General features: G+C 38.2%; 1 protein-coding gene across 3 annotated transcripts in view; it reads left to right on the top strand.

Moving 5' to 3' along the window:
* The first annotated feature begins 19,285 nt into the window (after positions 1-19,285).
* Positions 19,286-23,152, top strand: part of exoc6 (exocyst complex component 6) — a 70,123-nt gene continuing 66,256 nt past the window's right edge. Inside the window, exon 1 of one of the 3 annotated variants that reach the window (XM_059324123.1) lies at positions 19,286-19,493. In XM_059324123.1, the coding sequence (XP_059180106.1) occupies positions 19,357-19,493 (137 nt within the window). In that variant the 5' untranslated portion in view covers positions 19,286-19,356. Of the gene's footprint in view, positions 19,494-21,003; positions 21,138-23,152 lie in introns of those variants that run through there. The other 2 variants (XM_059324124.1, XM_059324125.1) reach the window with 2 other exon arrangements.

The raw sequence follows: 23,152 nt of genomic DNA, 5'->3' as shown, positions 1-23,152 counted from the left end.
TAAAGTAAAAGTAAATAGTTTAATAGCTAACAAGTCATGCAGTGTAGAATAAACAAGCAAATATGCACAGACACACACACACACACACACACACACAAACAAACAAACGCACACAGTTAAAAATAAAAATATATTATATTCAACCTTAAAGCAAGGGCGGAGCAGAGGGGGCCTTCTGGGGGCTCCAGCCCTGAATGTTTTCTCAAATTTGCAGATTTTTTTTACTTTTTAACAATACCTTCAAATTTGATATTCAGTTCAGAGTGCTGACTTGACTTGACAGTGTTGGGGATCCTCAATTTGCAATTAGAGCAGTGCTGATGATTATGGGATGGATACAAATGCAGCCGATTTGTCAGCTAAACATTCATTCTGTGAACTCCAGCATGGCTCCCAAATATTGGAACGAGCTCCCCGCCGACATCAGGACCTCAGATAGCCTGTACATCTTCCACCGCAGGCTGAAGACCTACCTCTTCCAACAATACCTCGGTTAAGTCATGGTCACCTAACATATATATTAAAAAAAAAAAAAAAATGCTCTTCTTCTTTTCTTCTTTAACATATAGCACTCCTTAAGCGATGACAGTTGGCTCTTAAAGTTATGTACTTACTAGATTCCTGTGGTCTAAGTCTAGTACCTTCTGGTTGAATGCACTTATTGTGAGTCGCTTTGGACAAAAGCGTCTGCTAAATGACGTGTAATATGATTATAGGTAAAATATCATTATAAATGCTCACTTTGTGCTCTTCATAATGGTTCAACCCATAGGCCTGTCAGATCAATATAAAGTTAGTTTGAAGAGCATTTACAGATATATTCAGAATTTGCTTTATTGCTGCATTCTGTTTTCCTCAGTATCATGAAAATGTGAATGGTAGATAAAATATAATCTAATCTTTCCAATAATATATATGACTTCATGATATTCTGTGTGGAGAAAAAAGAGTTATCATTAGGGTTGCCAACCGTCCCTTGAAAAACGGAATCGTCCCGTATTTAGAAACAAAAGCACCCTTCCCGTATTGAGGTGAAAAGGGACGCACTTTGTCCCGTATTATTGTGACAGTCAAAAAATAGTCAGTAAATGCCAATGAAAATTTAATAACAGGGCGCTTTATATGTAAACTTACGGTAAACTTGTTCCCAGGCCCCGTCCTGCTCTGTGACCAATGAGCTGACAGCATATTCGCACACGAGTATGACGATACAGAATACGGTCATCCCATTGGTCGAGGAGAAGATAGCAGAAGACAACAAAGCAGCATGCGTAGGTTACAACTGACACAGACGCTGACACTGCTTTACGGGGCGCTACACCTTCGAGCAGCAATGTGTCTAGTACCCCTCCGAGAAAAAAACAGAAAAGGATACAAAAATACTGAAGAATGGGTAAAAGGAAACACCTGGGTGGAAAAAGTGTGTGATAACATCTATAAAGCCACTGTACGGTGTGCCGGCGCTCTCAGTCCACCATGGGCCCGTAGCCCATGGTGGACTGACTGATCTGAAACAACATGCTTCCAGTACTGCGGTCACGCCATCTGCACTTTAAATTTTAGTGCGCAATTACATTGCACTTTACGGCCCGTTTGTCAGCTGCATGACTCCAAAATAGCCATTCAATTGTATTCATGCTGCTCCAATAAAATAAATACATCAATTTGTTATCAGCAAACTCCAGTGCATTCTTGAAGACCAGGTCCCCATGTGTTCATGACATGAATTTAATGCCTTTTTACTGAACCAATTTGGAATTATGGAATGCTATAATCTTCCAAAATGGCCATTCAATTGCATACATGCTGCATTTTAAAAGCCAACAAAAGGAGTGAATCAAATTGTTATCAGCAAACTCCACTACATCTTTGAAAAACAGGGCCTAATTGTTATTTTGTGTTAAAGTGAATTGCTGGATAATCATCCGGGTGTGACTCTGTTGATCTGCATAGCACTGCCGTGGCTCAAACTAGTAAGTATCCATATCCAATCACAGGACGCGTAAATGTCACGTTCAACGTGAGGCCAGCTAGAGGGCCTTACTGACACAACTCGTGATCTGATTGGCTATCGCAACTATCTATCAACTGTATTTGCCCGTTCACTTACACTGCACAGACGCCCACATTGTTGATTCTGAAGGCCCGGGCAGATTTCATACAGCCTGGCAACATTAGATAGCTGAATTCTGATTGGATAAAAACTCTAACCTAAAAACAACAGCACTGGAAGGAGCATAATATGACATGAAGAGAATATGAATACTTTTAGATATTTAGGGAAAGAAAATTAAAAATTAAATTAACCTTTATCATAATTATGATCATGATTTCTGGTTATGTTAGGCCAGCAGAGAAGGCCTTGCTGGCCCTGACGGCCCACCACTGTGATAATCCCGCCCCCAGCCCCGTAAGTGGTTCTTGGTTCAAGACCAGCAAAAAGTTGGTGCCACTCTGGAACCAGTTTTCCTGCAGAGAGCCAGTTCTTTGGCTGTTGAAAGGCGAAGAACTGGTTTGAAATTAGCTCCGAACCAACCCTGAGACTGCCTTGGCCGAAAAGGGTGTATGAGAAATGGTCCCTCCACATTGGCTCGGCCAACCTTCTGGTTCATGGACTGATAGCCCCATTGAGCTAATGGTCCTGTGGTCCAGATGCTGATGCTCAACTTGCTATGAAAGATGCTGCTGCCTTTATCGAACAGCAGACTATATACCTGAAGACAGAGGTTCGGCATTTCTGCAAGTGTCTGGGTGTCCACATCTCAGAGGACCTCTCTTGGAGCCTCAAGGTTTACCAGCGTCTTTTCTTCTTGAGGAGACTGAGGAAGGAACACTCAGTTCTTCAGATTCTGATGCACATAGAAGAAATCTTTTGTTAAAAAAAACTTCATTCGTTTTCAAAACTGAAGAAAAAGACTCTTTTCTTGAGCTTCAGAAGGAAACAGATGGATATGATGCAATTTGACTCACTGTGCAAGAGAGAGTTCACAGCAGCCATCAAATCTCTTGTGACCAGATGACATTCAAAGTGAGGTTTTAGACTATTACATCAAGGGTAGGCTGGAACAATAGGTTGTGGGCTGGGCTAATCAAGAGTCTGAGTGACAACAAAAGGTGAATATTACTCAGGAAATCCTGGACAGGCTGTTAAACAATACAATCTGATTTAATCTGCTGGTGGCCTGTTGGCAAGGCCCTGCAACACATATGACAATGTAGTATCTCTGTCTGCCTTGGTGGTACTGCATTAGGGGGTTCTTCCTGAATGAGTAGTTTTGAGTTTACACTAAATTCTATGGAAGTGAAAATAGCCAATTGTCTCAAGACTCCAACTATAAACAAGGACAGAAAGGCTACTTTCACAACTTCTACCACTGAACTATCAAGAGCATCAACACCAACTGCATCACAGTATGTCTCACACCAGAAAGCATTGCAGAGGCTGGTGGAAAGTATCCAATGCATCATTGTTATTTGATTGAATATTTCTGCATACTAGTCCATACACAGTCTTGGAATTATATAATTTCACTGGAGACTCTTACACTCAGTGAGCCCAATGTTATTAATTTGCGATGATGTTACTCTACATATAAGGCGTATTTGGGCGGCTGTGGCTCAGTTGATAGAGCGGATTGCCCACTGATCGGAGGGTTGGTGGTTTGATCCCTGACCACGACAGCCTACATGTCGAAGTATCCTTGAGCAAGATACTGAACCCCAAATTGCTCCCAATGCTGTGTTCATCGGTTTGTGAATGAATTCCCAATGGTGGCAGGTGGCACCGTTTAGGGTAGTCTCTGCCACCAGTATGAATGTGTGTGTGTGAATGGGTGAATGAGCGCAGTCTGCAGTGTAAAGCACTTTGAGTGGTCGCAAAGCGACTAGAAAAGCGCTATATAAGTGCAGGTCCATTTACCAAGCCAGTTCATTGATTCCTTAAACATGACCTCACTGTATAAAATGAGCTGTTGTAATAGTTACAGCCTCATGAAACTTTACAACGACAAAACTTTACAACGACAAATTAGAAACCTAGAGAATATATATAGCGGATAAATAGCACAGATGTACAGTTATACACATATATAGCATATTGTACATTGACAATAAGGGGGTCTGCGAGCGGGATTCAAAACAGAAGTGCAGAGAATACAAAAAACTCAAAAAATGCATAAAGTTTTTGTAACCTTCAGGACTGAAGTTTTCCTGACCTGTCAGTCCTAGGATTCAATCCAGCGACCCTCCAGCTACAAGCCCGTTTCCTAAACTCTAGGCCACTTCTTTCATAAAGAAAGAATATTCAGTCAGACAACTCACGTTATGCATAAGGTGTTTATTGAACAATGAACATGTTAGATTTGGCGTCTAGGCTCCGACCTCATCACTCCTCAGGCAGTTACATGAGGTACTAAGGAATGATGTAGCAAATCCCCCCGTCGGAGCCTACAGGTGGATGTGGCGATAAGGCTGAGAAGGCAAGCTGAGATGTAGAAGCGGCATCAGCAGTAGCATAGCCATGCGGAGGGATCGCTGGCGGATTACCAACTTAAATAGGCCGCCAGATAGATTGGAGGGTGTGAATTGGTTGAAGACGTATGAGAAGTGGCGCATGTCATATGTATGGAAGCACAGCTCGAGTGTCCTGCCTGAACTAGCTCGCAGACGTCGCTTCATTTGAATTACTTTGATAAATTATTTGTTTCAAATTGGACTCAAATGGAATCTTTATATACAATGCTTTTCCAAGTGTCCACAGGTGTCATGAATACTCCCTCCATGCTATACATATCAAAATATTTGCATTTTTACAGCCGCTCTTGTCCTCTCCACTCCGCTCTGTGTAAACAGCCTGCTGTTCCGTTGGATTTTCTGTGAATATTTGTCCCTTAACAGTGTTTTTTTTTAAAGGACACATGTACAATAAGTGATTTTGACGGACACATCAGAATTTTAAGCTTAGTTTTGGTTACTTATTTGAACTTTTGTAACAATCTGTTCAAAGACTGTCAGAAAAATCTAACTCCGACAGCAAAACTTGCTTTTACAGTTTCTTTTTAAGATAAACAGTGTATTTTTGGCAATCACTGGGTTTCAAGTTTAAGGTGAAACAACTTAATCCACAACTCCAACTTCTTTTTTTTTTTTTCCACATCTGCATGTTTTATTTTTTTGGATGCATTTTTTTATTTGAACGGTTCTTTAACGGTGACATAGAACTGGCTGTAAAATGATGTCTGAACACCAACAAAGGGAGAATCCTTTAGACCCGGTCTTGAGCCTACAGAAGGTAAAGGGAGACCATTATCTTTGTTTGACTTCCTCTTCTTAGTGTTTGAAAAATCTGCGTGGCAGGATGATCTTGACCTTTTCATTCAGACAAAACCGAGGTGAAGAGTCCACAGCAGTGCAGACAGAAAGACTACGCTGCAAATAATCACAAGTCTGCAGCCTTCTGCTCCACTTAGCATCAAGACACATTTCTTTGAAAGGTTTATTTTCCAAAGAAAGTCATTTCAGTTTGACATCTATACACTTACAAACATTTCACAATGTAACCACAGTCGCTTTACTGAACACCTGTATCTTCAGGTAAGAAAATATGCTTAATTTGGTTAATGAACTGTGAAATTAACAGATTTTTTGTGGAAATAGATGCATTTTCTGCTATACTTGGTGGAATACAATGGTGGAAAAAGTATGCAGGTCCCTTACTTAAGTAAAAGTACTATTATCACACTATGAAATGACTCCACTACAAGTAAAAGTCCTGAATTAAAAACTTACTGAAGTAAAAGTACAAAAGTATCAGCATCAAAATGTCAAATGGAAATACTCATGTAAAGTACAAGTACCTCAGAATTGTACTTAACTCTGGAGTATTGGGCTATTTTGTCCATTTTTGAATCCTGTTCATGTCTTTTCGTGTCTTTGTAAGTCATTTGTGTCTTTTATGGTAAATTTGTGTCTGTTGATGTGTCTTTTTAGTTATTTTGTGTCTTTTTTTTGTCATTTTGTGTCTTTTTTGGTCATTTTGTGTCTTTTTTGTCATTTTGTGTCTTTTTTGGTCATTTTGTGTCTTTTTTGTCATTTTGTGTCTTTTGTGGTTTTTTTTGTTATTCTGTCTTCTCATTTTGTGTCGTTTTTGGTCATTTTTAAAATCTTTTTTGGTCATTTTTGTGTCTTCTGTGGGTTTTTTGTTTTGTTATTCTGTCTTCTAATTTTTTTGTCGTTTTTGGTCATTTTGTGTCTTTTCCTTTAGTCATTTTGTGTCTTTTTTGGTCATTTTGTGGCTTTTTGTGGCTTTTTTTGGTCTGCCTTGTTTTTACGTCTGGATGTGATGAAGAGGCCATGCTTTGGCACTTTTGGAGACTCCAGAGGGTTAAGTACAGTACTTGAGTAAATGTACTTAGTTACATTCGGCCACTGACTTTGAGATATCATCACCTGAATCTTGTACATGTATACCCTCAATGCAAACTCTCTCAGTCTTGTTTTTTTGTTTTTTTTGCAATGTGAAGGACAAAAAGAAGCAATGAGAGAAAGAGAGAGGGATTGATAGAGTATCTGTGTAAATATGTTAACATTCCTCCTGGTTCCTGTCCACTTGAAGTAGACAGGAGAGACAACTGAGAGGTTTATGTCTGCTGAGCAATAATCATGCATGTCTGTGAGTGTGTGTTCGTGGTATATATGTGTGTGAGTGTGCCAGTATAAGTGGTGAATCTGGCTGAGTAAACTAAAGACTGAGAGAGACACTCGAAGACCCATTGGAGCTTTTTGTCCCACTGACAAGAGCTCTTCACAGAGACAGACTCCCACCTAGAACCTGCCCCCTGTCCACGGCTGGAACCTGCCAGCTGCTTTCAAAACAAGCTGTTCTATACAGATATGTTGAAGCTGTTGTGCATTATTGATTAGAAAAATAGGAAGAAGATATAGCCTTTGTTCATTTCTTTTCCTATATGAATAAATATTGAATTTAATGTTTTTTACACATACTTTAAAAAAAAAAAAATTAGCAACAACAATTGATTACTTATATTACCATAAAATAAAAGTTGGAATCTGTATATTAATATAATGGCACATTGTAAAAATATTTACATGATTACTCGATTATTTAATGGCCTTGCATGTTAAATTCTATGTAAAAGAAAGAAATAAAAAACACACATCATATTGCTAAATGTAAAATGACCTTTCTGTTTTTTTTCACAGTAAAACTTTAAATTTAATGTAAAAAAAAAACATTAAACAAAAAGAAAGAAATTCTAAAAAAAACAAGTAAAAAGAAATTCTAAAAAAAACAATTAAAAAGAAATTCTAAAAAAAAACACGTAAAAAGAAATTCTAAAAAAACTTAAAAGTTTGGCAAAAAGGTTGCCCTTACACTCACTGTCATATTAAAAAAACTTATTTTACAGATGTATATGTTGTAGTTGAAAAAGTTGCATCTGAAAAAGAACTTACAGTTGTTTACTGTTATTTGACAGTAAGTGTGTGGCAACTTTTGCTGCCAGACGTTTTGCTGTTTTCTTTATGATTCTTTTTTTTATTTTTACAGTGCAATTGAAAGTATTTTTACAGTGCAATTGAAAGTATTTTCTCTCAGTGACTATACTTGTAAGTGATTGTTGTTCTGCAAATGAATAAAACCCACCCACTTCATTTATTTAAATAATTGTCTCTCTTAAATGTTTAGAGAACTGAACTTGTCTCTTAAAGTGTGTGTGGGTGTGTGTGTGTGTGGTTGTGCGCGTGTCTGTGTGTGTGTGCGTGTGTGATAGTGTTAAAGGAGCTTTTTTGTTATTTTTATTTTTGCTACATTTTTGTTAGTGTAAAATGACACTCTCTCCTGAGCAGCCAGTAGAGGGCGTCACCCATGAACAGTAGCTTTATCTTTGCTTTTAAATCATTTTAAGTGAATTGTGGAGTGGTACAAAGGTCTAAACATTTACTCAGATAGACACAAGAAAATAATATAAAAGATGAAACATTATATCTATTATAATGATAACAATAATGACACATAACACATGTATATATATATATATCACAGAACGGTTATACAGAAAGGTGCATGTATATCCATATACATATACATGTGTGTGTGTGTGTGTATACATATATTTGTATGTGTGTGTTTGTATATGGATATACAGAAAGGCATAAGGCATATTTATATTGAAAATAAATACTTATATGTTAATGTTATGTGTCATCATAGTTATCATGGGCTCGGTGACAGAGTTACTGGTTCACATGGTCTCAGCGACAAAGTTACTGGTTCACATGGTCTCAGAGGCAGAGTTACTGGTTCACATGGTCTCAGCGACAAAGTTACTGGTTCACATGGTCTCAGCGACAAAGTTACTGGTTCACATGGTCTCAGCGACAAAGTTACTGGTTCACATGGTCTCAGCGGCAGAGTTACTGGTTCACATGGTCTCAGCAACAAAGTTACTGGTTCACATGGTCTCAGAGGCAGAGTTACTGGTTCACATGGTCTCAGCGACAAAGTTACTGGTTCACATGGTCTCAGCGGCAGAGTTACTGGTTCACATGGTCTCAGCGATAGAGTTACTGGTTCACATGGTCTCAGCGGCAGAGTTACTGGTTCACATGGTCTCAGCGACAAAGTTACTGGTTCACATGGTCTCAGCGACAAAGTTACTGGTTCACATGGTCTCAGCGGCAGAGTTACTGGTTCACATGGTCTCAGCAACAAAGTTACTGGTTCACATGGTCTCAGAGGCAGAGTTACTGGTTCACATGGTCTCAGCGACAAAGTTACTGGTTCACATGGTCTCAGCGGCAGAGTTACTGGTTCACATGGTCTCAGAGGCTGAGTTACTGGTTCACATGGTCTCAGCGACAAAGTTACTGGTTCACATGGTCTCAGCGGCAGAGTTACTGGTTCACATGGTCTCAGAGGCAGAGTTACTGGTTCACATGGTCTCAGCGGCAGAGTTACTGGTTCACATGGTCTCAGCAACAAAGTTACTGGTTCACATGGTCTCAGAGGCAGAGTTACTGATTCACATGGTCTCAGCGACAGAGTCGCCGGTTCGCATGGTCTCAGCGACAGAGTCACCGGTTCACATGGTCTCAGTGGCAGTCACCGGTTCAGAACTACTGGTCCAGGGTATGGTAAATTACACAGCTATCTTTTTTTGCCGAGTATTTAAAGAAGAAAGTCAATGAATGCCAGATTCCTATTGGCTGAACAAGGAAGAGTTGACTGGGGTGTGGATTTTGAACATTAAAATATAGACTCAAATAAAGCAGACAATTTTTATGGCAGATTGCCACACAACATGGGCTACTGCAAGCAAAAGTGGCCCAAATCTGTTTTTTTTTTTTTTTTGCTTATATGTATCTGTTTTTGTTTTGTTTTGTACAGTATGCAGCACAGATCACATGGAATCTAATATTTTTTCAAATCAGAACCGGGTCTCTCTGTGATCCTAAATCGGATATAGATCTGATGTTTTCCAATGCGACCTCAGGCTGAACAGTCATGTCGCATTTCACAGTGGTCACATGTGGTCACACGCAGTCTGATATGAACCACATTTATAAAATAATGTGAAAAAAATCTTCAGAATTGAGCATTAAGATTTACAGTGTGAATGTAGCAATGAGTGTCTGAAATGAATTGCAAAACATGACTTTACTATTAGGATAAACTTGCTCCCTCTTACATTTTTTAGCATAACATAACAAAACATTGATGGCAAAGCCTTGTGAAAACACATGCACAATATCATTTTACGGCCTGATGGTGTCAATCTCAGCAGGACACCAGCCTTTTATCTCACACATCTTGGTGGTGGAATTGAAAGGAACATATTTCCCTGTCACAATTCCTGTGTAGAGAAAGATAAACTTTTATGAAAACTATTAATTTGATTAACTATGTTTGGTTTTAGTTATTGACATGCATAAGTGCAATTATAGTTACAATTTTAAATGTATTCACATCAAATTGTGATATAATAAGAGAGGAAAAACAGAATATCCCACCATAACCTCCTGGCTTGATGAGGTGTCTAGTGCAGTCACTGTCCTGGTTACAAATATACTTCTTATCATTCTGACTAAGACATAATTACACATAAACACACATTAAAATTGGATAAACAATGACAGTTTTTTCATCAATTTAATTATGTGTTAGGTGTGGAATGAGCCAGGGGTACTTAAAATAGGAACCCACAGAGCATCATCACCCAACTCTGCAATTCCTTTCAGGCCCATGGAGATTTAAGAATCTTGGTTTTAGTTATGGCCACAACTTTACTGTTAATGAGCTGTCCCCTCAACTATAGCACATGACACAGAAATGCAGTGCTGCCCACCTTCCTACAAGTGCTGATTTTATGAAAAGGCAGCTTTTTAAATAAATCAGACAACAGCATAAGTGTCCCTTACGGAAGCCCTAATCGGCCATGCATTCATATATTATTTTTTCCCTCCGTTTTCCCGAGATAACAAGATAATTATCTCGTTATTATCTCGTTATCTTGAGACAGTTGTTTTCCCAAGATAATGAGATAATTTTCTCGAGATCTGTTGTCCAGACGCGTAGCCAGTAATGGGCCTACTCACTGCTTACTCACTGGCCCACCCAGCCAAGTTTGATAAAAACATAATTCTCACAACGGCTGGCAGCTCAACCTTAAACAGCACAAGTTTACACTGGCGTGAGATAACAGAAAGTCTAAAGGTGTTGTGTCCTTACTGGTTTCCACACTAACTGGTTGCCGTAGGCCATGATCTGCGCATTTTCCAGTTTAACTGGAGACAAGCTCATCATCAAACTGAAACTGGCCTCATGGAGTTTACAGCCAAAACTTTAGAGGTAAATTTACAGTAGGGTTCCACGCTGCTTTGTTTTGTAGTCTGGATGTGATGAAGAAGTCATGCTTTGATGCTTTTGGAGACTCCAGAGGGTTAAATGGACCAGTGGAGACAATGGTTGTGTTGAAAGAATAGCATCTGTTCAGTGAATTAAATATATTTGGTTCATATATTCCATAAGACATATTTAGGTAACACTTAATGGTAAGGAAACAGGAATGATCATGAATTACTGGATAACTTAATCAATGAAAAAGCATGCATAAATAAATGTAATACTTTAAGAATTATCAGGAATGTACAAGAATTAATAGCATATTAGAATTAATATGCATGAGTTAGTGCAAGAACAATTCCTGACAATGATAACCATTCATGATGATTATCATTTTGATATACAGCATTATAGGGAAATGTAGTTTTTTTGGACAACTTTGCAAAACACATCATGCTACAGATGATTGTTGGAGAAAGTCAAGCTTCTACACGTTTTCTATGGCTCCCTCTGCAGGCCTGCATCAGTCAGTGCTGCCTCACAGTTCTGCCTCCCATGCAAGTTGGACCTCCAGGCCCAAGTGCTAGACCCAAGACACATATTAAGAGCAACTTTAAATTTGAATCATTTGGTAGTTTGAATGCTTTTTGCAACAGTGAATACCGACATAATAAGATGAGTTGGAAATTGAAGGTTTCGCACATTTTTCAACTTCTTAAAAATGTCACCTTGTGGTTAACATGCACTAAATTTAGTTCAGGGCCGCAGTGTGGCATGGCATACTGCTTATCCTAGTTTCATGTAAATCTGACAGAACTTTTAGGATTTTCGCAAAATACCTCAGACATTGATGTTTTCATGAATGCCGGACTTGACCCAAATTTGTTGCTGGTATATTGGATCATTTTTAAAGATTATTTTTTTGGCATTTTACATGCTTTATTGAAAGAGAGAGACAGATAGAAAGAGGGTGACAGAGGGGAGGACATGCGGCAAAGGGAGCTCAGGCCGGATTCGAACCCGGCTGCACCGCAGCGAGGCCGTAGCGCCTGTGTAACCCACTACGCTACGGACCACCCATATTGGATCATTTTTGTTTGAAAAATGGATCAGAAAAAAACCTGAGCATAAAATCACATTATTAAAAGCACCCATTCATCAGCTACCTGATTGTATTTCACTTTACTGAAACTGGACATCTGTCACAAAAAAGATTGAACATTAATTCTTAATATAATGTTTTATCTGTGTTGAATTATTTTAAATCTAATATTTTCGACTAATAGATACAAAGTTAGTACAACTGTAAATAGAATATATCAAAATATGATCAAATGTTAACCCTCAAAGGGACATAAAACACAAAAAGTTGCACAGTATTTAAGACTATAAAATGCAAACGCAGGTTCTCCATTAGCAGCTTGACCTGCTGACCTCCCCCATGCTGCTGCCGTCACAGTGGATGAAGCCCATGGTTGTGTATGGAGCAGGCGGCAACCTCCGGGACTGAGCAGTGAGGCAAACCAGTAAGTGCCTTAAGCTGCATTTCTACTGAAAATTCCAATAAGTTGCAGAAACATTTCGGTCAATTAATTTCATTACAAAATGAGAAAACTTCTCACCTGATTTATTACCTACAAATGTTTTTGAGGACAACACTATGGTCTCAATCGTTAGTAAATCTCCTTCAAGACTATCTGATGTTAATAGTGTAAATAATGGCCCCATTTAGAAGAAAATAGAAGATAAAGAATCATACGATTTGGGGGCGTGGCTACCTTTGATTGACAGGTCACTAACAAGCCGTCATCAGGAGAGAAGCAAAGCAATGCGTATCCACGGCAACATGTCAACAAAGTTATACATATATATATATATATATACATATATGTTTTTTTTTTTTTTTTTAAGGACGTTTACCATTTTGGTCTTATAACTTTGACCTTTTCACTGTATTTTTACTTAATGACAGTTTATTTGAACGTTTTGTTCAGTAAAAATATCTTGTTCAGCGTTTGGTTGGACTAACAGACACTCCAAGGAGTCGCTTTTCAGTTTTCTGAGGTAAGTATCGTACATTTAGTTTATGTTTCTTGCTAGCCAAAATTAGCATCCCAGTAAATGCTGCAGTTAATGCTAACATGAATTAGCAGCGGCTTCTCTCAGTCAGGTTGAGGTGTAGAGAGGCTGTAGTCAGTGATCAGATCCCTCTCCTCCTCCACAGTCCAAATATGGTCTGCTCCCCATATCGGAAACAAGATGGCGACACAAGATGGCGACGAGTGTAACGCCAAACTTGATGCCTCAAACGTGCAGTCTACAAACCAATGGGTGACTTCACGGTGACTACGTGCATTATTTATACAGTCTATGGTATGGTGGCAGCGATGGTTTCCCCTCCCTGCTGGTATGACATGAGGCTCTCTGTCTCCATGAAACAGACAAGCCTGATCAGTGGATGGCTTTTCCAAACAACACTTAACATGCTATCAACTTGAGGCTAATTTAAGCAACTAGCATGCTACTGTTAGTATTACTGCTGATATTAAAAGTCGCTCAGATCCCCTTCTTGCTGAAGAATAGACACCCAGTCTCTGTTTGTTTACAGCTGCTTTCCTATGAGATCACATGTGGTGTTGTGTTGCTTTCTCTGGCTATTATATCCTGGAGTGTGTGATGTGTCTAATTTCAAATCTTGTAGTGTGTACATGTTTGAGGTTATAGTAAAGGGTATCTGTGAAGATTCTCCTAGTGTGTGAAGTGCTTGTGAAGCACATGAATTACGACCCTTGGTTCAAATCCAATTACAACCTACACCTTTTAGACGGTTTCAGTTACAGTTTATAGGTCTTGACGCTCGGCCGCGCGTAAATTAGGCGTTTGTTGTTTTTTTGACACTTGGCGTGAGCAGACCGCGTCAGGCTGGACAGAGAGCGGTTTGTTCTGAAAGGAAGTCAGCCAGAAATTTCAGAGCGAATATGGTTGTTTTTCAAAATAAAACACCATGAGTAGACTCTTGGTCATATTTCACGTCACTAGATCAACATTACATCTTGTTGAGGGGATGCACCCAAAACCGCTTCTCCTTCTGCCCCCTCTCTGCAGTCTTTCCAGTAAAAGAGCAAAAGCATGGGCTCTCCTCCTGCTTACAGGCGCTTGGTGTGAAACATAGTTGCAAGAAATGAGGCTAAATGTTTTTGTCAACTAAAACACAGACACCAAGCTTTCATCCACGTAGCTTATAACTGTAATTTAGGCAGTAAATAGAAGTACACAGGCTGTCGCATAAAGTTGTGAAACAACAATAAACACAAGTTAAATCACACAAAAAACACAAAAGACATTTAACTACGAAGCCTACTTACCCATGGTAGAATAGCAAATATCGACGATCAAACAATCAAATCAGCAAGTAAACACTGTCATACAAAAGGTAAACTGTGGCGCCACTTTTTAAATGCTCCCAGTGGGTGTTGATACCACGCGACGCTCACGCAACGCGCCACGGACGGGCCCGCTGGATTTTAGGTGTTAGAGTGCAACGAAACAGTAAAGTTACAAACCGGACAGCTGTACAACAAACTTAAACTCACTATCAAAGCTTTTTTAAATTGGGTGATAGTAGCCTTAACCCTCTGGAGTCCGCAAAAGCGCCAGAGCATGACTTCTTCATGACGTAGAAACGAAGCAGCATGGAGCCCTGCTGTCAGCTTTTCTCTAAAGTTTTGGCTTTCATGTCCAATTTTGTGCATCAACTCTTTTTCAAGAGAGGTTAAAATCACTACGAACAAGTTTAGTAACATGATTTTACTTTTTACTCTTACTTTTTTTGCAGAGATTTTTCAGATTTTGCAGTGTGTGTGTTACAACATTTTAAATGCAATCTTTTGTTTCCTTTTTTGTGTGTGATTTTATCTGTTTTTTTGTAATTTTGTAATTTTTTTTATTTTTTGTGTGTTTGTTGTGTTTTTTGTGGTTTTTATGTGTGTTCTGTGTTTTTATGGGGGGGTTTTTTTGTATTTTTTGGTGTGTTTCTTGTATGTTTTTTTTTTTACGTGTTTTTTGTATATTTTTTTGTGTGTTTTTTGTGTTTCAAAATGTTAATCGAGTAAGTTAAAATGACAAAATAAAAATCAGGTGAGGTTGTGCTAAAAAAGATGATACCAGCATGGCACGGTAATCATTATTTAAGTTGCATATACAGGCAGAATGAAAAAGAGTGAAAACCCAACAAAATAGCCCCAAACTCCAGAGGGTTAAAACACAGCTTGTCAGCTAAGAACACATGTATAATATAAGGCCCTTTTTCTGAAATGTTAGAGGTTTGGATAGCTTTTTCTTCTCTGTTTTTTTTTTTTTTTTTTTTTTTACATATTAAGCCCATTTTCCCTGCTTCCAGTCTTTGTTGATAAGCTAGTATAATGACACACGAGGGGATTTTTTTACTTGGTTGGTTGCAAACAGGGACACGCAGACATTTAAAAAAAACATTGTCTGCTACCCTGGCTTTGTCTGAAACATCTGGACAACCTCCCTGTCCTTAGCAGTGGACTGTCTCCGTTCCAGGATGTCCTTCAGTAGTATTTGTTAGGAGTGTAACTTACAATGGAGGTCAGCAGTTGTATAGCAGCCTGTGCCCCGGACAGACACAGAAAGTTGGCAGGAAGTTGGCAGGAAGCTGACAGGAAGCTGGCAGAGCATGGAAAGGAAGAGCACTTGGAGAGAAGAATAGGCAGAGGGGCAGTTCATAGCAGACCCTCACTGCTGTGATCCATATATCCTCTTTCAAATGGGACACACACATAATAATAATAATAATAATAATAATAATAATAATAATAATAATAATAATACATTTTCAGGCGATTTTCAGGGTACTCAAAGATGCTTTACAGTTAAAATGCAGTTAAATAAAGACCAGCAAGTTCTGAAGAGATATGTTTTGAGTATTTTTTTTAACTAAACTTGGAATGAGTTATATATATATATATATATATATATATATATATATATATATCATCATTTTGGTTTTTTGATGCCTCACACTCACATAGATCTAAATTCACATGTCTAAAGTAGATTATTGTCAAATTTTGTCCCACTAACAACCAAATACACATATTATCATTTTATTTTCCAAAAGAAAGGTTTAATGCTGGCTGAAAACAGATTCAGGTGGAAAATCCTGAATTCTTTATTAACTGGATGATGTCAGCCTACACTTGCAAAAGGCATGCTTTTTATTTATTTTAAAAAAAACACTTATATAGAGTTGGGGCTTACATAGAGTTTATCCGGACTTGTCACACCAACCTAAATCACACAAGATCAGTTTCAAGACTTGGAAGCCTGAAAAATCAGTGTGGAGCTGCTTCTGTGGTGGCATGATGTTACAACTAGTTTAAACCAGTAACTGTATGTACTAAATAACAAAAGACCTTTCCCCATCTCATCTTACAACTGCAACAGTTTAAATAGCCTTAGCAGCTTTAAATGTACTGGAATCAGCTTTTAACTGCAGAATGTAAACTCAACACCGGCCCCTAAACTCCTAGAAAGAATAAAAAGTTCCAGTTTCCTCAGTGTTTGCTATGTAAGAATTAGCAGACTATAGGAATCCCCCTAACCCTGTAATAACATCGACATGGGTCAATTCACACCTGGTGATTTCAGCATAATGTCAAAACAGGAAGCAGGGTGTCTTTTTTGCAGTGGGGAGGAAAGTAAGTCTGGAGGTCGGGGTGGGGGATGGATGTGTACAAGTATTTACGAACCAAAATCTTCCCCCAGCCAAACTGTTCACTCTCTAACCTTCACCAAAAATGTTGCCATTGACAGTAACTTGTTGCTCAAGATAATCACCCAATATAAAGTTGTGTATCTTTGGCAAAGATCTGTATGTGCATATGCATTTTCCATCCATCTGTCAGTTGTCTTATATCTTTACATACAGACCATATCCTCTCTTTCCTCTGTATTGCATGGCATCAAACCATCTGTGTATCTCTTCCTGCAACTTTGACACATTTCCTATACTGCTGATGTGTGTGTGCTTCTGACTTAGGACACATTCGGGGACACATTCTAGACTAAAGATCAGTCAGCTGGGGAAGACTTGCCCAACTGGTGACAAAAGCTGAATCAGTTTTTTGGGTCAGTGGTTAAAGTTTGGTTAAGGGTTAAGGTTATTAGGCTATGAATGTCCCCCAAAATGACTTAGGTGTGTGTGTGTGTGTGTGTGTGTGTGTGTGTGTGTGTGTGTATGTGTGTGTGTGTGTGTGTGTGTGACCCACTTCTTGTTTTTGGTGGAGTAATAAGGAAACTCATAGTCATGGCTATTGTAAAGAGGTTATTGTTAACCGCTATGTCCACACTCCTAATGGGCCAATCCATTTCGAGAAGAATAGCAGGAAATAGAAAGTTGTTGTGTAAGGTGGTCATGGCCTGCTGCCTTACTCAAAATTGCAGTTTCAGAAAATGTGGTAATAATTCTGTTCTATGCATTATCCACACCCCTCAAGTGGCTCACTTACACTACTTGACATATAGTTACTCATTATATCTTACAATGACTAAATAGTTGGATTATATGAAAGCAAAGTTACTGAGTGATCATAATAACACTTGTGCGCGCTCACACACACACACACACACACACACACACACACACACACACAACACAGAAATAGAGAGTTCTTAGTTTCCTTCTCTTTCTCACATGCAGGAATCAAGTCCTCATACTAAGAATTTGACACACACACACACGCGCGCGCACGCTCACACACACACACACACACACACACACACACACACACACACACACTTGAACTAGGAGAGTGCTGACTTCATGATGGTGCATTTATTGCCCCCATTTCCTCAGTTGGAAAGTTGCTCTTCTAAAGTGTTGTGTTCATGAGCTTTAAGTCATAATGTGGAAACAACATGAACACTATAAGTGTTTAAACAAAACATTGGTAGCTTTTTTACAGTATTTACATCAAGAAAAAGATCCTGTGTGCCATGAAACTAGAATTTTCCTAAAATATTTTATTGACTTTCTGACTTGAGCTGCCATTCATGACTTTTCCCAGCCACAAACAAATTTTCCTATTATTCTGACGTTACATGAATGCAGCACAAATGCCCTATCATTTGTGCGTCCACCCTTTGATTCAAATCCACTATAAAATGTAATGGGTTGTTCCTTGGGATATGCTACACCCTTCCACCAAGGTTCATGAAAATCTGAGTGGTAGTATTTTCATTATCCTGCTGAAAAACAGACAGAACAGTGCAGAAAACATAATCTCCCTTGCAGAGGTAATAATCTTTATATATTTGCAGAGAACCTGCTATATAAACATAAAACAAAGGACTGATGTACACATACTTAACTTCTGTATTTTTACTTTACTTATACTCCAATCTCACCATTTTCAGCATTAACAATGTGTTTAAAGCAGTGATCATGATGTTTTAAACAGCAATCGTAACATGCAAGCAGCATTGCCATTTATTCATTCATTCATATATTAACTCATTGCCAGGAACAAATATCAAACTGTAATTTCTACATGTATATTATTATTATTATTATTATTATTATTATTATTATACACTGTTGCTAACATTATTATTATTACTATATGCTGTTATTATAGTGGTGTTATTATTATTATTGTTACTATTTACACACACACACACACACACACACACACACACACACACACACACACACACACACACACACACACACACACACACACATTAGATATTATATCATATACCATATATACTGTACTATTATTATTATTATTACTATTATTATATTACATTATTATAGACTGTTTATACTGTTCAAACAATAACACTACCATCATATCATCAGTATCATTATCATCATCCTGCCACTAGACCTTATTTACCTATTTATTTATCTTGTGTTTTTTTAAGTGTCCTTGTCCTATTCTTTTTTTTTAGTTTTTTAGTTTTTTCTACCTCAGTATTCCATTATATCCTTTTTATTTTATTGTATCAAACTGCTATGACAACCTAATTTCCCCTCTGGGATGAATGAAGTAATCTAACTATCTATCTAATTTCAAGTATGCTTTGGTGAATAAAGCCAACAGGTCTGCTTCTTTGTGGTGTTTCTTCAGGGTTTACAGTAGATGAGACAAATGCACACACAAGGCTTCAGAGTTGGCTTCAAAGTCCAGTGAATCACAAGGTCTCCTTTTCCTGTTGCTCCCTCTTTTTCTGCTGACCATAGCAGGTGCCCTGAAATCCATGACACACACACACACACACACACACACACACACACACACACACACACACACACACACACACACACACACACACACACACACACACACACACACACACACACACACACACACACACACACACATACAGAAATAGAGAGTTCTTGGTTTCCTTCTCTTTCTCACATGCAGGAATCAAGTCCTCATACTTAGAATCTGAAGAGAGAAATGGCCAGTGACAGGGTCCATGCAGCTTTACCTGACCCTCCCAGTCAAAGTGAAGAGGAGAACAAAGAAGAGAAGGTTTTTGGGAATATCTTTGCAGAGTTAGAATCTGTGGACCTGCCTCTGGGAACCACCTTAAGGTAAACTCATGCAACATTCAGGACACTCCTGACTTACAAATTGAATGATTTGAATGCTGATTGATGTCAATATACACATCAAAATCCCATTAGGAAGTCTTCTAAGGGCGCATTGACATAGGACACAGGAAAGAAACTAATGGGAGCTGCTGGCTAGAGAGACAGAGTCGCTCCACTGTTAGGGTTTTTAAATTCCTAACATCAAGCAAGGATAAGACACAGGACCGACATTACACCCTACGTATTGAAGATACGTACATGAAAAACATACATTATCTAAAATGTCGTATATGTATATGTATATGTATATATATGTATATGTGCAAATATATATATATATAGTATTTTTTAATATATTTTTTTAATTAGTCTTTAAATCTATATTATTGATTTACAGGTGACACTTTTATTATGATATTTTTTAATTGACCCTAGAATTGAACATCAGTTAAAGATAAGGCAGTATTTATTTTTATTTCAAATGTGGGTGTGACTGGAAACAGAAATGTGAAAAAGTAGTTAATTTCAAAAAGCTTATTTTTTGGTAATAGGCTAAGTTTTAACCCATTTAACAATTCTAATCAGTTAATAGGGTGTCCTGTATTGCTGTATTTAACTTGTTCTGACCATATTTCCTGAACAAATTAAAGTCACAATTTTGATATATGTAAGCAGAAAAGTGTCTAATTTTTTTTTTTAATAAGAAATATCATAAACATACCATAAATGCTCAATGTATCGTACATGTCACATCACAGATCTTTGACATTTACAGGTAGAATTTTTTTGAAAACATCAGAAATCTGCACTTTATGTGTTTTTATGCACACTGTTCATTGCACCTTATTTGTTTCATAGCACCAACATTTTTATTCTGTATATTCATATTTATTCTGCACTGGAATTCTATTCTACTCCTTCTTTAGACACTTTATATTTTATTGTATTTTTATATTTTATTGCTTGAAGTATGCCTAGGTTATTCTTTTTACTTAATTGTGTTGTTATTGTCTCTGTGTGTAATGCTGCTGCTACACTGTAATTTCCCAGCTTGGGATAAATAAAGTCTATCTATCTATCTATCTATCTATCTATCTATCTATCTATCTATCTATCTATCTATCTATCTATCTATCTATCTATCTATCTATCTATCTATCTATCTATCTATCTATCTATCTATCTATCTATCTATCTATCTATCTATCTATCTATCTATCTATCTATCTATCTATCTATCTATCTATCTATCTATCTATCTATCTATCTATCTATCTAAATGTGTTCTATGTGGTCCACTTGGTCTGTGGTATATCCCCCATAATTTTCCTTTGAGGATTACTGGGTCAATGTCTTGGTATATGATTCTGTAATACTGTAACGTACAGGATATGTGGAAACCTATGGTGGAAACACAGCTGCTGACGTTGAATGAATTCCGGCTCTAGTGCGCCCCCCACAGGCCAGTCCTCACACTGACCTGTCCTCAGCTGTAGCTGCAGCCACAACACACACACACACACACACACACACACACACAACAATCATGGCGGAGAATGAAACCTTGGAGTGTATAACGGAGCACGAGCGGATTTTACAGGAAATTGAGAGCACCGACACGGCTTGTGTTGGTCCGACTCTCCGGTAAGAATAAAATGCTTATGAAAAAGTCTTTACTAATAATAATGTGCGTGTGTGTTGTTGCATCCCATATGTTATCAGACCTTTTGTTCATGAGCTAGCTTAGCTGCCCTAGCCACCGGCAGGCTAACATTAGCTATTTTAGCCAACAGGCTATATGGTGATGAAATGAAGCGTGAGCCTAGCTTGCTTGTTAGCTAACAGGCCAACATTGACCACAGTTTGAGTCAGTTTAATGCAGCTATAGGCAAACCACAGTTGTGTGTGATTTTTCCAGGTTGTGTGTATTGATGGACGGCTGGTGACCTGTCAAATGTAAACATGAGCTGTGGGTGTGGCTGTGGACTCCACATCTTGTTATCATTATGCAGCTGATGCTAGCTAACGGGGCTAACTATTTAGGCTAGTTGTGTAGCAGAAATGAGAAAATCAACGCTACTGACACTGATATCGTCACACTGTTAAAATAATCGCCTATGTCATTTTTTCCCTAAATCATCTCATGACGCCGGCCACCTATGGTAAAATCACCTACATCCTCAGTTGATCAGATCATGTGATTTTACCCCTTTAAGATAATGGCCTATGTCAAGTGTGTGACTTAAGCGGATTTATTATGCCTAAGTCAAAATAAAATGTGACTTAGGCAATTTTTTGAACATGCCTTTGTGACTTAAGCAAGATATGGTAACACTTTACTCTAAGGTGACTACATAAGAGTGACATGAGCGTGTCATAAACATGACATGGGATGTGTCATGAACATTAATGACACTTTGAAGTAACATTAATGCTCATGATACTTGTCATGTCATGTTTCTGACAGGCTTGTGTGACTCTTATGTAGACACCTTCAAAATTAACTGTTACCATATCTTGCTTAAGTCACAAAAGCATGTTCAAAAAATTGCCTAAGTCATTTATTTCTCTTAAGTTACATAATTTTCACACAGTGTTATTACTATGCCAATAGCCATCCTTTGTTACATCCTTTTTGAGTGAAATTCATTAAATGTCATATGTTACACTTTTGGTGAAGTTTTTTGTGTTTCCTGCAAAACTTGAAAAAATGAGTTAGGTGGTTATTTTAACAGGGTGACGATATACAAGATCATGGTGAAATCCTGGTGCTGTGATGCCGTTTATGAAATGGGATGTGGGATTGCTCAAGCAAACGTTTTTCTACCAGCACACGGCATTGGTAATGTCAGGTAGCGATCAAGCTAGCCATCCAAGGCCACAATGAATGACAGTCTGACAAGCTAGTGTTTATAAACTGACTGCAGCCTCAGCTGATGCTTCCTCCTCTCTCACACACTCACACCTGTCCTGTAGACATGCCTGTAGGCTGTGGTATTCTTTCAGCATACCTGGGTAAGCCAGTCACAATATGCCCTAAAGGTAGTATTACATCAACACCTGCTCAGATTGTTGTATGATCTTTTAACACTGTCATTGTTAAACCTTGACGCTCTAAATTAGTTAAAAAATGACAGCCCTGCCCTTTGCTTGGACATGCTTTGGATTACTCATTCAATATTTGAGTACAGGGTTCCAGCCTTTGTCTGTTTGTGCTACATGTAAGCATTTTTTTCTGGATTGAGACGTATTTCTGTTTCTTATTTCAGTGTCTTACCTACCTCCTTTCATTCGTCGTTCTGTAGTGTAACATCACATTTGAGTTGACTCATTATTGGAAATACTCTCACACTAGCCATGAATAGAACTAATGTTAAAGTAACTTTTTCATATTTATAATAACCCTCCCTTTTTATTGTGTCTGCACCGCTAGAACTACGAACGATTGTTGCTTTTACAACTCTGTTTTGAGGAACTTCTTTAGCTCCTGTTTCAGAGAAGTTAGTCATTGTTCCTGTTGGTGGTGTGAATGCTTAAAGAGTAAGAGTCCTTTAAGGTATGTAGTTCTCAGGGAGTCCCCAGAACTGTTTGGTCTGAAAACAACTATTATGTGTACTTGTATGTCTTTGTAAATGCATTTTAATTATTTGTACCTTGTG

This window comes from Centropristis striata, chromosome 21, assembly GCF_030273125.1.
Source record: "Centropristis striata isolate RG_2023a ecotype Rhode Island chromosome 21, C.striata_1.0, whole genome shotgun sequence".
Taxonomy (NCBI): Eukaryota; Metazoa; Chordata; class Actinopteri; order Perciformes; family Serranidae; genus Centropristis; species Centropristis striata.
The sequence above is the reverse complement of the archived record's forward strand: the minus strand, read 5'-3'. Positions and strand labels throughout refer to the sequence as shown.